We start from the raw sequence: 16,245 nt of genomic DNA on the forward strand, positions 1-16,245 counted from the left end.
TAAAGTGTCATTATTATAGTGGCATTGTTTAAAGTGACTAATGATCCATTTATTAAAGTGTCCAGTGATTGGGTCTCAATGTAGGCAGCAGCCTCTGAGTTAGTGATTGCTGTTTAGCAGTCTGATGGCCTTGAGATAGAAGCTGTTTCTCAATCTCTCGGTCCCAGCTTTGATGCACCTGTACTGACCTCGACTTCTGGATGATAGCGGAGTGAACAGGCAGTGGCTCGGGTGGTTGTTGTCCTTGATGATCTTTTTGGTCTTCCTGTGACATCAGGTGCTGTAGGTGTCATGGAGGGCAGGTAGTTTCCCCCCGGTGATGCGTTGTGCGGACCACACCACCCTTTGGAGAGCCTTGCGGTTGAGGGCGGAGCAGTTGCCGTACCAGGCTGTGATACAGCCTGACAGGATGCACTCGATTGTGCATCTGTAAAGGTTTGTCAGAGTTTTGGGTAACAAGCCGAATTTCTTCAGCCTCCTGAGGTTGAAGAGGCGCTGTTGCGCCTTCTTCACCACACTGTCTGTGTGGGTGGACCATTTCAGTTTGTCTGTGATGTGTACGCCCAGGAACTTAAAAGTTTACACCTTCTCCATTGCTGTCCCTTCGGTGTGGATTGGGGGGTGCTTTCTCTGCTGTTTCGTGAAGTCCACGACATCTCCTTTGTTTTGTTGACGTTAAGTGTGAGGTTGTTTTCTTGACACCACACTCCGAGTGCCCTCACCTCCTCCCTGTAGGCTGTCTCGTCATTGTTGGTGATCAAGCCCACTACTGTTGTGTCGTCTGCAAACTTGATGATTGAGTTGGAGGCGTGCATTGCCATACAGTCGTGGGTGAACAGGGAGTACAGGAGAGGGCTGAGCACACACCCTGATGCGGCCCCAGTGTTGAGGGTCAGCGAAGTGGAGATGAAGTTTCCTACCGTCACCACCTGGGGGCGGCTTTCAGAAAGTCCAGGACACAGTTGCAGAGGGAGGGGTTGAGGCCCAGGGCCTCCAGCTTGATGATGAGCTTGGAGGGTATTATGGTGTTGAATGCTGAGCTGTAGTCAATGAACAGCATTCTTACATAGGTATTATTTTTGTCCAGATGGGATAGGGCAGTGTGCAGTGCGATGGCGATTGTGTCATCTGTGGACCTGTTGGGGCGGTATGCAAACTGAAGTGGGTCTAGGGTGGCCGGTAAGGTGGCGGTGATATGATCCTTGACTAGCCTCTCAAAGCACTTCATGATGACAGAAGTGAGTGTTACGGAGCGGTAGTCATTTAGTTCAGTTATCTTTGCCTTCCTGGGTAAAGGAACAATGGTAGCCATCTCAAAGCATATGGGGACAACAGACTGGAATAGGGAGCTATTAAATATGTCCGTAAACACACCAGCCAGCTGGTCTGCGTATGCTCTGAGGACGCGGCTAGGGATGCCGTCTGGGCCGGCAGCTTTGCGAGGGTTAACACGTTTAAATGTTTTACTCACGTCGGCCACTGAGAAGGAGAGGGGTGGACCTCAGTCTTTGTTAGCGAGCCGCAACGGTGGAACTGTATTATCCTCAAAGCGGGCAAAGTAGGTGTTTAGTTTGTCTGGAAGCGTGACGTCGGTATCTGTGACGTGGCTGTTTTTGTTTTTGTAGTCCCGGGATTTCCTGTAGTACTACAAAGGAAAATCCAATGGTAGGAATGCTTACGACTGAATATCAATGCTTAAGACTGACAACACCCCCTACCCATGCCGTTAAAACACTTTGAAATATGTGTTTTTGGAGTGATCAAGTCATTGGTGTTGCCTAAATACTGTATACCATTTCATTGCATTACTCTTAAAAACCCATCTTTCATTGATTTGTGTAAAAAAATTATGTATTGGGGTGTAGTTTAGGGTCAAAGTTGAGTTTTGAATGCATGTGTGGACAAATCCAATAATGAATGTAACTTATGTACTTATAATGTCAAATACAATGACATTGCATAATAAAACGGTCATGTGTATGCTGACAGTGCTTGCTTCTGTTGATAGACGAGGCCCCTGACAGAGTCATCCTGGTTCAACTCAGAGTGAGGGGCCAGACAGACTGAAGAACGCTGCTCTCTATCTCTTTCCCTGTCTCTCTGTATGTCTCTGTCTCTCTCCCTCTCATTATCTTTCCCTGTCTCTGTCTCTCTCTCTTTCTGTCTCTCTCTCTTTCTGTCTCTCTCTCTGTCTCTCTTTCTCTCTCTCTGTCTCTCTCTTCTCTCTCACTCAGAATACCAATCTCCCTCTCCTTCCACACCTTCCACTCCTCCCCCCCCCTTTTACTTCTCAGTTTCGATTGGCAATTTCTCCTCCAGTCTCAGGAGGGGACTTTTCTGCTAGACCAATTTTGCCCATAGTACCTCCAATCCCTCCATCCATCTCTCTCTCCCTCCATCCCTCCTTCCCACACCTGCTTCTGTGCTTTAGCCGTCATCAGTGCCTCTGCTCCCTCTGATTCACAGACTCAACCCCACTGTGACGATTAGGGAGGTGTCCTATGGCGAACCGGAAAGTCAGCTCTGCGGGAATCAAAAGACTATTCCCTCTCTATTCACCCCTTCTGTCCCCACTGCCAGAGAGAGAGAGAGAGAGGGAGGGCTAGAGGTGGAGGGCAGAAGGGCAGAGCCGGCCATGTATGTGAACACAAAGGGGAAAAAGTGAACAACATATGCGGGGTGTGTGTGTGCGTGTGTGTGTGTGTGTGTGCATGAGTGTGTGTATGCGTGTGTGTGTGTATGTGTGTGTGTGACTCAGTGCAGTAGTGGTAGGCCAAAGCCATTTGGAATTAGCCTTACTATGCAGGTTTTATTCAAGTCGGAGCGTTTGGAGCAGAAAGAGAGTCTTATTTAAATGATAATGAGGGACAATCCATTGGATTTAGTCCGGGTGAAGGGAAGAGGGGAAAAAATCCATTCAAGCAGGTAGCGGTTCATAAGCCATGGGGTCGGGATATAGCTAAACACTCTCTCTTAAAAGCCATTATACATGGCTCTCAATGGATTTCTGCAGCGCTTAAGACTTCAAAAGGATTTAAGAACCTGCCCCAGAGACGCAGCAGCGAGGAAGGGGAGGATAGGGGAGAGGCATAGGGGTGTGGGGGTGTGGAGGACACTGGCGGTGTTTTAGGGTTAACTAAACAGCCCCGGAGAACAGAAATGTTGCTAAATCCACCCCCTAATCCTCTCCCCATTTCCACGCCCCCTCCCCCGGACCCTCAAAGCCACGGTGACAAGCAGGGCGGTTGGTTTTCCTACGAGACAGACTATTGGTTTTTGAGGTGCGAGAACTTAAAGGGGCCAATCATGGCTTGGCGGAGCGTGAAGTGTATTAAAAAAAGACGGGGCCAGCAGCATGCAACCAGCAGCAGGACTCACAGCTCTCCAGAAGAACTGTACACTTAGAAAAAAGGGTTCCAAAAGGGTTCTTCAGCTGTCCCCATAGGAGAACCCTTTTTGGTTCCAGGAAGAACCATTTTTGGTTCCAGATAGAACCATTTAGGGTTCCATGTAGAACCCTGTTTAGAAAGGGTTCTACATGGAACCCAAAAAGGTTCTAACTGGAACAAAACGGGTTCTACCTGCAACCGGAAAGGGTTCTTTAAAAGGGTTATCTTAATGGGACAGCCGGAGAACCCTTTAAGGTTCTAGATAGCACTTTTTGAGTGTGGGTGGTTGTGTGAGACCCCAGCAGTAGTGTTCTCTTCCCCCTTCTCCCATATCCCCTCTCCCCCCTCCAACTCCCTCCCCACACTAACACAGATGCAGAGAAAATCTCCCTCTACATTTCCCTAATCCCTGCCTGTACGGCAGCTTTCTGCCTAGGCCCAGCTGAGCCAGGGGTAGAATTACCTAGTCAACGTAAACAGATACAAGACCCTAGCTACCGTGGAGATGAATAAACAACATCTCCACGCACGTCTCTATCGCTGCTTCCTAAATTGATGCATGACTGTTCTCAGTACGGAGAGGAGGCAGCAAGCTCCTCGTTTGTCTCTGTTTCCTTTTGGCAGTCCAACAACACAAAATCCATTTGACTCATGAATCGTGGGTACAGTACAGTACATATTTAGTTAAGAGCTCTTACAGCCTGGGACCACTTTGATGTGGATATTAAATGTGCGTTATGTATTTAATGAAAATGTGCAATGCAGTGGCAGAGTTGAAAAAGGAAAATAGTGTTATTAGAAATAGGAAGTCCTTCCTCTCCAGTAGTGGCCATCATCCTCGCTCTCTCTCAGAGAGCCTAGCTGTATTTCAGAGAGATGGATAGGGAGGAATGGCATGGCTACAGCGATCAGTGTCTTTGCACCATCTATTTGGCAGGAGATTAGAGAGATGCCATATCTAACACCGTCAGCGATTACAGCATGCCATTTTAAACAGTTCTCCCCCTTACCCTCCCGTACCCCCAACACCCTTTTCACTGCCGCATTTCCCTGTCAGAACTGTCATCCGCCAGCATCCTTTTATCTGTCAAACCCGGCTCTTTCTCCTGACTTTTTCATTTAAAAACAGCCTTTTACACAAATTCATGAGGAATGGCAGGGGGGAGACAAGAGAGGCAGAGAGAAAGAGAGAGAGGAGGCTTAGAAAAGGAGGTCGAAGGGAAGGGAAAATAAAATGTTGGTGGGGAGTGTTTATTTTTCTCTCCCTCTCTCCACGTCTCTAGATTTTCTTTTGGAATTCTGAATAGCTTGAACAACGCATTAAATAAGTTCATTAAAATCTTTTCTCTCCATCATTTTTCCTCGATCACTTCTTCAGCTGTAGAAGCAGCAAATCCCCTCTCTCCCTCCATGCTCCCCCCGTTCTGTGCAGCTAAATTAACTGTCTGATTGAATTTAGTGAGGTTTGGGAGGCCCGGTTGACAGGCATTAGTTAGGAAGCATATTCTACATTCATTTAAAATGAGCCGCTTGGGGATTTTGCATAAATTCTCATTACTTCCCCTGTATCTAAATTGCATTATTTCATCCCTAGCACCAACCGACCTCCTAGCTGCCTCCATTTACTACGCAAGCCACTCATCTTTGAAATGTGCTAGCATATGGACGCAGGCTCGGCAGTAATTGGAAAGACCTTTAACCTTTTAACTCGGCGAGGGTCAGCTACCACCTGGCTGAACGGTGTTAGGTCACATCTACATAACCATAGCAGGCTTTTAATAATGCAGGGGCATCTAGGCTGCATGCCAAATTATACCCTATTCCCAATGGGCCCTATGGTCCCTGGTCAAAAGTAGTGCACTATATAAGGAATAGGGTGCAATTTGAGAAGAACACGTAGTGTGATGGCTGTGTGTCTGTGTGTCTTGGATAATCGTTTCCTGCTTGTCGCTGTTGACCAGGCAAGTTTTCTAATGCATGGGGATTTATGAGGTGTGAGTCTGGGCCAGTATGAGCTACTGCACCAGCTGCCCTCTGACTGCTGCCTCTCTGCCCCCTCTCTCTCATCCTCCTCAGGGCCCTTCAGCCCCGGACAGTCTGCTGCTGGCCTGGTCTCTTGCTAGGAGCTCTGAAGGGTCTGGGAGAGTAACGGCCCTAGTTAACCGTGTTGCAACAAGGTAGGTAGGTATGGTCTGGGACTCTGGAGGTGTGGTGGTCTGGAGGTATAGGGGCCTGATGGTCTGGGGGGGTAGGACTAGAAGGTCTCTCTCACCTCACTGAGGTGCTCTTTAGAGATGCTCCTGTTGGGTCTGTTGAACTCCTGCATGGCCCCATCCTCATCCAGCTTCACTGGGCGTACCTGCAGGGCCTTGATCTGGAGGAGAGAAACAGAGGAAGAAGCATACATTATTATACAGTATAAAATGATAGAAAAAATATGTTGTGCATTATAATGGATTATGCACAGATCATAACGCATTATACATGTGTTCGCAATGCATTATGAAGAGGGTATTCATAAAGTGTTACAAATAAGTTTTCTAGATCAGAGACAAAGTATCTCTTCGGGCTCCCGAGTGGCACAGCTGTCTAAGGCACTACATCTCAGTGCAAGAGGTGTCACTACAGTCCCTGGTTTGAATCCAAGATGTATCACATCCGGCCGTGATAGGGAGTCCCATAGGGTGGCGCACAATTGGCCCAGCATTGTCCGGGTTTGGCCTAGGTAGGTCGTCATTGTAAATAAGAATTTGTTCTTAACTGACTTGCCTAGTTAAATAAAGGTAAAACAAAAAATTTTATAAAAAAATCGTAAGTACGACTCCAGCCAAAGAAGACCAGCTACACAGCAACTCCTCGATACAACTCAACCCAAACTCCTTCACAACTATTCACACATCTGTTTCACCTGTCTTTGTGATTGTCTCCACCCCCCTCCAGGTGTCGCCCATTATCCCTTGTGTATTTATTCCTGTGTTCTCTGTTTGTCTGTTGCCAGACTCCGAGGCCACCTGCCTGACCACTCTGCCTGGCCCTGACCCTGAGCCTGCCTGCCGACCTGTACCTTTGCCCCCCTCTGGATTACCGACCTCTGCCTTACCCTGAGCCTGCCTGCCGCCCAGTACCGTTGCCCCACCTCTGTTTTACTGACCCCTGCCTGCCTTGACCTGTCTATTGCCTGCCCCTGTTGGAAGATTAAACTATTGTTTATTCGACGTGGTCTGCATCTGGGTCTTACCTTCATACTCGATAGTACGAACTGACCAAGACTGCATACCTTCTGCCCAGATGTTTGTACACCGCTGTCGTCATACCTGGAGGAGAGCCCGGTCGGCCCTCCTCAAGACCACCTCCAGTTACCGACGAAAAGCGGATCACCATCGGACCCCGGCTCCCCGGTATCGTCTCGGGCAGAAGGTGTGGCTATCCAAACAGGATCTGCCTCTTTTGTTTGCAGGGTGGAATCCTGCAAACTCTCCCACCGGTTTATTGGCCCATTCCCCATCTCCAAGATCATTAGCCCCTCTGCTGTTCATCTTCTGTTGCCCCGTGCCTTTCGTATACATCCCACCTTTCATGTGTCCAGAGTCAAACCCATATCTCACAGCCCTTTGTCTCCCGTTTCCAGGCCCACCCCTCTCCCCCATCTCATCGACGACCAACCGGCTTACACGGTGAGGCATCTCCTGAAGGTTTGACCTCGGGGAGGGTTATGGCTTGGAGGAGAGGTGCTGGGTCCCCGCCAGGGACATCCTGGACACAGGCCTCATCATGGATTTTCAGCGCTGACTCACCGGTCAACCAGGTATGCGCCCAGGTAGAATGTCAGGTGGAAGTCGTCAACTGGCAGCTTCATTAATTAGTACCCGCAAAACACCAGTCTCAACGTCAACAGTGAAGAGGCGACTCCGGGATGCTGTCCTTCTAGGCACAGTTGCAAAGAAAAAGCCATATCTCAGACTGGCCAATAAAAAGAAAAGATTAAGATGGGCAAAAGAACACAGACACTGGACAGAGGAACTCTGCCTAGAAGGTCAGCATCCCGGAGTCGCCTCTCTGATGTTGAGGCTGGTGTTTTGCGGGTACTATTTAATGAAGCTGCCAGTTGAGGACTTGTGAGGCATCTGTTTCTCAAACTAGACTCTATAATGTACTTGTCCTCTTACTCAGTTGTGCACCGGGCCTCCCACTCCTCTTTCTATTCTGGTTAGAGCCAGTTTGTGCTGTTTTGTGAAGGTTGGTTGCTGATAATGGCCCTCTGTACGCCTCTGTAGATATTCCATAAAAAATCTGCCGTTTCCAGCTACAATAGTCATGTACAACATTAACAATGTCTACACTGTATTTCTGATCAATTTGATGTTATTTTAATGGACAAAAAAATTGGTTTTCTTTCAAAAACAAGGACATGTCTAAGTGACCCCAAACTTTTGAACGGTAGTTTATATATATATATATATATATATATATATACATATGTGTGTGTCCCACTTCTAAAACCAAAGTTGCGCCCCTCTAGTCACACAAAGGGAATCCATCCGTAATAGAAGTAGCTCGTGTGAAACTGGTGGTCTCAGTATCAGTTTATAGTTTTAATGTATGTAAAGCAGCACTGGCAGTAACCAACATGTCCACCTGAAAGTCATGACCTCCGCAATGATGTAACACCTGTATCCAACAACAGTCTGCAGAAAAGTAGTTACCAAAATCATGAGCATTTTGTTCATTGTTTACAATCTGCACATAACGGTCGAATGATGAAGTTGCTTGTTTAGGTCTGCCAACATGAGAGCACATGTTGTTTGGTGGGGGCTAGACAGACAAGCCATGAGAGGAGCGTTGGCTTGGCAGCGACTCATATTCCTAGGACAGATGGGAGGCAGCCACACTGCCACAGTCAGACGAGGAGGTAGGAGGTAGTCCTCCCCACCTCATCCTATCAGTCCTCTACAAGCCCATCTCTGAAAACAATTGGGACGGCTGATGGCGGATGGCTGCCTGTGGGGTGTAATCCACTTGACTAGCAGCTTGCCGCTCTGCCTGCTCTAGTCCCTGGTGGCGTAGCACGCCGTGGCTCGCCTCGGTCTCCAGATTTCCACTGTAATTTAAGCAGATCACTGCTACAATTAACCTTTCCCGGGAAATATCAATTATGGCCCCCGGCAGAGTAAAATTAAAAGGGTCATCAGCTAATCTGACAGGTCCTGTACTGAGGCGGCATGGCAGAGTTGCTGCCACCTGGCTGGCCGAGATAGAGACTGAGAGAAAGAGAGGCTGCCCTGGCTGTTTGTCTACCCTTCTGTCTGTCTGTCCATTTGCCCGGTGACCAGCAACCAGCAGCGACAAGCCAAATAGACACAATTCCATTTTAATTACCCTGCCGAGACCCTGGCCAGGCCAAGCCAGATGAGGCCTGCTGATTGGACGAAAGGCGCTAGCGTATGTTGAGGTCAGTAGTGACAGCCCGGCAGAAATGGCACAATGCCTCAGGCAACATACTGCAATCAGGGTGCAGACACACAGACAGGAAGGAGAGAGAGACCCTGCAGGTGGTCGTAATCAGGTGTCTGCCATCCTACAACTCCCACTGTCTCTCTCTCTCTCTATCTTTCTCCATCTCTCTCTCTCTCTGAATCTCTCTCCCTGGCTGTCAAGCTAATCACTCCTTGAATCTGAAAATGGATGACAGGCTTTATGATTACTACTTTTTTTGGCACAAAGAATCCACTTCCAGACAGAGGTGAGGTTGGGTTCACGTCATCTTGTCAAGCCAGGGAGAGAGTCAGGCACTCTGATTACTTTGTTTACCAAGCATCAGCGCTGACAAATATCCAAGCCAAAGGGTTTACACCCCCTCCAGCAGGTCCGTAGTGGTGGATCCTCACTCAGCAATCACACTGATTATTGATCAGAGCAGAGGGGCTAATTAGCGACCCAGCTTAACGATGCTGCCTGCCGGGCTGGCTGTAAGGAGGCTCTCTAACCTATTGTTCAGCAGGACAGGAGAAATTGATCCAGGCTAAAATTCAGCGCCTCTGATAGAGACTGGCAGCCCTGTCGGCCTGTAATTAAGGATGTGGTCAGTTCGGGTTCAGGGAGAGGCTTTAATTGGTCTTGAGATCTATCTGTATCTCTTTAATAATTTTTTTGTACTCAAGTGGCAGCCTATTCCCTATGTAATGCACACAATTGTTTTCTCTCACTAGCACTGAAGGGCAAGGCCACAATATAGAGGACTAGTGGGTGGAGCTAATGTCTCCTCTGAGATCTGATTGGCCGATCCGGTGACAAAGATCAAAGTCAACATAGCTTTGAAATGCACTCTGGGTAACACTAGGGGGAATGACTCTCTAAACGGCCCTGTTTTAGAGACCTATATTCTGTGCCTGTGGATTAATTTAGTTTACAATGGCGTGGAGAATTGCCAGGTGCAGCACGGGCCAAGGTTAAACAGGTTGAGAACAAGAGGCGGCGGCGAGTGTTTCTCCGCTCCGCATTAAAGGCACTCTGCAGAAATAAAAAAAAGTACACAAGTAACGTGTGTGTTGTACATGAATAATGCACTGGAAATTAGGCCCATTAGTCTGGGTATTGAATGTGTCTGCTCTGCGGACAGACTCTCTCTGGAGGCTCTGCTCTGTGCTCTTTAATTAGCTTCAAAGGGCCCTCTAGCGTCTTAATTTCTCCCAAGTTGATTAGCTGCTGACTGCCGACTTGGGCCTGCTCATTTACACTGAACTGAACTGCAGGGGTATATAAAGACAGGAAAAACCCCTAAGAACAAACCGCCTAGTCGTGACATTGTTAAACACAGCAGTGTTTCAGTGGGGCTGACAGAGTCCATTCACGCTAGGCTATGCTAACCTGCCTCTCCCCCATATCGATCAATCTGCAGCCAGCCAGCCCACAGGCAGGCAGGCAGGGAGCTGGTGGCTGCTGGTTGATGCTTTGTTGTGATGCTCTTTTGACCCCCCCCCCTCATCTTGTAGGGCAGCCATTTCAGGGCCCCTGCATCAGAGGGGTCTCCACCTTCCTGCTCGAATTAAAAAGCTTTCAGCCCCTCAGCACCTCTCCCTCTCTCTCGTCATTCTCCTCTCCCCGGCCTCTCTTCACCTGTCAGCTGTAGTCTGGGAGGTTGTGCCACGGCCTCATCCCAGTGTCAGTCCTTATTACCCTCATCCAGACCTGAGCCTCCGCCTGGCATCTCTTCTCCTCTCTGCTGGCTATATTGTGGGGCTGTGGCGGGGCGGCAGGGTGGGCCAGGTGCGGTGCCGGGGAGGAGGAGGCCCTCCGCCAGGATACAGCTCCTTCCTCTAATTTGTTCTGAAAAGTGTCCTGTGCAAAGGATCCTCACCCCCATTAACCCAACGAGACGCAGCGAGGGATAGAGCCACTGCTGCTGGGGGATGGGGAGGGGGAGGTGGCGGGGCCCAGCCCAGCCCAGCAGTGCTGAGCATCAAGCAGGCAGGCAGCAGCAGAGAGAGGCACCTCAGTGCCGCAGAGCACTGGCTCAATCTATTGGCTCATTATCCCCAGCGCAGGCTGGGGCGCAGACAAGTGCACTTTAGGGCCACAGGCCAAATTGATTCATCTGCCTTCATTTTCTTCAGGCTCAGAAGTGGCAGCTGCTCGGAGGCAGGGGAAGGAAGGAGAGCGAGCGGTGCTGGAGTTCCTGGCTTTGTTCATCCTCAGCTCAGCAGCACCCGACACGTCTCGTCTGCCTCCTCCTCCTCTCACACCCCTCCCTCCTCCTTCACCATTACACCCACCTCCCTCCCTCCCCTTCTGTAATGGTAACAGCCACAACACCCAAAGTCCCCGGCTGGAAATTAGCCCAAGGACAAAGTAGTGGGTTTACTACAGGGATAGAGCAAATGGATTTTTGCATTTATTTTGATGAGTCCCAGCGTATCCATTACGGGTCTTAATCCTGTATTATTCATCCCCCTTGTAATAAATGACCACATAAAAAGGGAACACGTGTTAGACGAGAGCTCAAATGCCCCAATAACTCTCTCCGGGTACAGTGAAGTCAGTCAGGAAGGACTACATCATATTTGCCAGGGGAACAAATACGAGCTTGTGAAATTGCAACAAGACGGCGTCTCTATTCTTGGCAGTGACACCAGGACAAGAGAAAACAGTCACTCGTCAGATTAAAACAACACAGACCCACCAGACAAACGAGCTGCAGCACACAAACAGAGGAAGAATAACCCACCACCCGGCATGTGTTCGTGTGAGGATGATAAACCACACACAGATACTGTAGCTAAGTAGGAGGCCTCCCTCCTCCTCCTCCTCCTCCTCATCCTCCACCGCACTGTAACAAATGAGTCAACCTTAAAAACCACAAACGCTTCTTGCCCTAATTCAGCGGTCCCCCTCAGGAGCGATCAGAGTCCCACAGGCCCTGTCTGTAACAGATGAACAGGGTAGAGTGGAGCTGGGCTCCCCTTGGCCCCCTCATCTCATCCCTGCCCTGCAGCCCTCTCCAATCACTCTCACCATATGTCTCCTGGGGGAGAAAGGGGAGCTGAGAGAGGGGGGCCCAGAGGGAGCGGAGGGAGGAAGGCACACCTGCTCCTGAACATGGACTCCTCCCTCAGAACCTATCCCTGGGGCTTTGAGCCCTTCCCTAACACTTCGCACCCTAACCCCAACTCCCCAGCGCCCCCCCCCCCCCCCTCACCATGCCCCCCCTCACCTGTCAACCAGGTTCAATACAACACCGTCTGCCCTGCACTGATAAGCACACAGCCCCTAAGGACGCACAGACACACACCCAAGCACGCAGGCACACACACACACACACACACACACACACACACACACACACACACACACACACACACACACACACACACACACACACCCTTCTTATCGCAGGCAAGCATTTCTCCGTGCTGCTAACAACAGCAATTAGGCCAATGATGTTGAAATGTTAGTAATGTTATTAGAAAGGAGAGCAAGTGCAATCCTCAGGATTTGTGTTCTCTTCATTACCCGAGTCAACAACGCATCCAAATTATGCAGATCTCCCTCTCTCTCCCTCTCCCAAGATGCACAGGCTTTGATTCCTGCATAAACTATTAGTGTTGAAAGAAGGAGCGTGTTTTGCAAATGGTTACGTACGCTAATGAATTACATTTAAATATCATTCACTTCCCTTTAGTGTTGTGTTGTTGTTTCTGTCTGGAGCTCAGCTTCACTATTTACAAGTCAAAGTTCCCTAGACATAAAAAAAAGACGTTTAAAGAGAGAGAGAAAAGCAGGGATAAACAAGTGACCTCTGGGTTCGGCAGCATTACATTCAACCTTCACTAGTTGAGATATGGTTTAGAAAGAAAGATTCATTGTTGTAGTTGCTTTTCTATGTGATTAAATATCTTCGCAGAGGAAATGATAGGAGCAGGCTAATATAACATTTGAAATATAAGTGTGCCACACATAATGCAGTAGCAAATTGAATTACTAGAAAAGATGGCAAATGCAAATGCATGAGACGCACTCATTACTGTGGGTTGGTGGTATAGATCTATTGAGATTCAATCCATTATGCATGACAGCTGATCTGCATTGGCTAAGGACCATATTTCTTCATATTTAATGTTGTTTACACAAATAAATAATAACTTATTGAGATCTGATGGCCACGTTGGCGTTCCAGATTCAAAACAAAATAGTGCATTATATGATATAATGGTTGCTATAATTATATTTGAAAATGATGGCAAATAAATTCAATAATCCTCCTAAAGAAAGACAGAGAGATATATTGTTGTCCTAATGGAAATGTAGGTTGTTAATGTAACAGATAACTTGTTCACAAAGACTTCTGGTTAAATGAATCAATTCAGTTTGTTGATTGTATTACGCAATGTAATAATCTTAACTAGGCCTCGTATGCCATATATCCAGTTCATAAATACCAAAGTAATTTCATAACAACAGGGTTAATCAATTATGACTCTCTATAACCTCATAAATCAGTGGAGATGAGAGATAAGCATAAGACAGGTTCTGAGAGATGTCGAAACAACAGAATGTAGCCTACGACTAAAGACAGAGGTTTCATTGGCCCTTGGCCTTGCCTTATGCACCTTAACACTAACTGACTGAACGAACACAAACCGTTACAAGCTATCATAAAATTGACTTTTTGGGGAAGTGGTAACATTCACACTGCACGCTAAGAAGTGAGACCGGATAATAGTGACACTCCTTCGAACACGTAACCTGAGAAATATCAATCCCTTTAATTACATCTGAAATAATAATCAGCGCAGTCAAACTATTTTAGAGGATCTGTGAAAAGGGGACTTTATCGTACGAGCTTTTTGATTCAAACACGCACTGCAGACACTTTGCTTTCTGACTCGAGTGCGTCATTATAATCCTGGGAGGATAAAAAGAGAAAAGCAGATGTGTATGAGCAAAGGACAGAAACGTTGAAAACCAGTGTGGCATTACAACCAGGTTGCCAGAGCCATGCTTTATCCAGCTTCTATTTTTAGCTGTCATGCCATACCTCACTCAGAGGAGCTGTCTAAAGCACAAACTGGTTTCTTTAGCTCTGGCAACTAGGCTAATGTACAGTAGCACCTCTTACCTAGCCTGTATGACTACAGACAGCCGTGACCGAGGACACCATCATGAGCAATGCTCCTCCAGTGATTACAACACGCCCAGCTCAGGCATTTGAAAGTGACAGTGTGTAAAATGTAGGTGTGTCCAAATGTAGCCCCAGTATGGAGGTTTATCCGCAGGCTTATAAAGCATCAACTAGAGTTAATCTGGGTCTTACTCAGGAGGCTGTGCAAGAGAGCAGACAACCAGATGGGAAAGGGAGAGAGAGAGAAAGAGATAGAGAGAGAATGGGCTGGGGTTGTGAGGCAGAGCCAGAGGGCTGCATCCTAAATAGTACACTATTCCCTATATGGCACACTACTTTTGATAGGAGCCCTTGTCAAAAGTAACCTAGTACACTATATAGGGAATAGCGTGCCATTTGGGACGCCAACCCAGAGACAGCCAGAGCTCTGGGCCTTTTTAAATCGGAGGCAGATGTAACACATGTAATGAATCAACCTGGGCTAATACTGCTCCCTCTGATGTCTGAGAACTCTTCCTGCCCTTGGAAAAGTCCTGGAACGTTATCTCACGCCTGCACAAACTGCCAGTCCATTTGTTGTGTAGGAGTTTGTGCATATGAATGTGTAGGAGAGTGCGTGTCTCTGTGTGTGTGTGTGTGTGTGTGTGTGTGTGTGTGTGTGTGTGTGTGTGTGTGTGTGTGTGTGTGTGTGTGTGTGTGTGTGTGTGTGTGTGTGTGTGTGTGTGTGTGTGTGATGATGTTTGTGGTCTCCTGGACAGCTGCACAAATCCCCTGTGGAATCATGTTCTGACAGCTGCATATTTATATTAGGCTTTTAGGGATGCATGTGTATGGAGGGGCGAGTTAACGCATGGCCCAGCAACGGTCACATGAAAGACGTAGGACCTAATCAGAAGACCATTGCTGTTCGAATGGTAACGACAATCCAATAAAACATGTTGCCGTGCATAAATCTGAAATCGTCAATCAAGTTTACTGCATATCGATCTGCAGCATACTCTAGTGTACCTGTGCAAATCTCACAGAGGCTTCTGAAACACAACATATAGATTTTACAAGGGGAGAAAGAAGAGGTCAAGAGTAAAAGGGGTAAATATAGAATTGAACAAACACACGGTATAGTGCCTCTGACCCTAAAACACCAATCACCACTGTGAACCTTTAATACTCGTATTTCAGGAGGCAGAGAGCCAACATTACAATACATCAAAGGCAGCAATCATCTGTGAACCCTACCGAACACAGGGAACGTCAGCAAGAAGATCTACACATGGTTTAGATTTGCCATAATTGCAAAGTTTGGGAACAAAACTTGGAAACAGGAGCAGATAAATATAGTACATCTCCTCCCCTCCCATCCCTTGGTTATTCCCGCAAAGCCTCTAACGCAGTGAAAGAGAAGAAAATATGCAGATCTTTCTTCCACTTGTGGCAAACCAGTATCACATCATCTCTACCATGACAATGTAGCTGTTTTCTTACATGCAAAAATTATGAGAAAATAATTCCAATCGCTATGTAAAAGCATTAATGTTACACACACACACACACACCTGAAATGCACACGTGGCCAGCACAGGTTGTATGGTCCATAAAGGTTACACACACACACACACACACACACACACACACACACACACACACACACACACACACACACACACACACACACACACACACACACACACACACACACACACACACAGGGCCGTGGAGTGAGACAGGGATGCAGTTTGAGCCCCACCCTCTTTAACATATATATCAATGAATTGGCGAGGGCACTAGAACAGTCTGCAGCACCCGGCTTCACTAGAATCTGAAGTCAAATGCCTACTGATGATCTGGTGCTCCGAAAAAGGTCTAGTTGCCAGGATCACAAATACAAATTCCATCTAGACACCGATGCCCTAGAGCACACAAAAAACTATACATACCTCTGCCTAAACATCAGCACCACAGGTAAACTTCCACAAAACTGTGAATGATCTGAGAGATACCAACTAGGATCTGGAAAGAAATACTTGAATCAGTTATAGAACCCATTGCCCTTTATGGTTGTGAGGTCTGGGGTCCACTCACCAAAATTCACAAAATGGGACACCAAATTGAGACTCTGCATGCAGAATTCTGCAAAAATATCCTCTGTGTACAACGTAAAACACCAAATAATGGATGTGCAGAATTAGGCCGCTAACGATGATACGTTAAATTCTACAACCACCTAAAAGGAAGCCATTTCCA

The 16,245-nt window shown here is 47.5% G+C and overlaps 1 protein-coding gene across 8 annotated transcripts in view; it reads right to left on the bottom strand.

The window, feature by feature from the left end:
- Positions 1–16,245, bottom strand: part of LOC139576586 (autism susceptibility gene 2 protein-like) — a 381,761-nt gene that overhangs the window by 226,022 nt on the left and 139,494 nt on the right. For all 8 annotated transcript variants that reach the window (XM_071402841.1, XM_071402844.1, XM_071402842.1 and 5 more), the window contains exon 3: positions 5,662–5,763. In XM_071402841.1, the coding sequence (XP_071258942.1) occupies positions 5,662–5,763 (102 nt within the window). The remainder of the gene's footprint in view (positions 1–5,661; positions 5,764–16,245) is intronic.

The sequence above is a fragment of the Salvelinus alpinus genome, chromosome 5 (genome assembly GCF_045679555.1).
Source record: "Salvelinus alpinus chromosome 5, SLU_Salpinus.1, whole genome shotgun sequence".
NCBI lineage: Eukaryota > Metazoa > Chordata > Actinopteri > Salmoniformes > Salmonidae > Salvelinus > Salvelinus alpinus.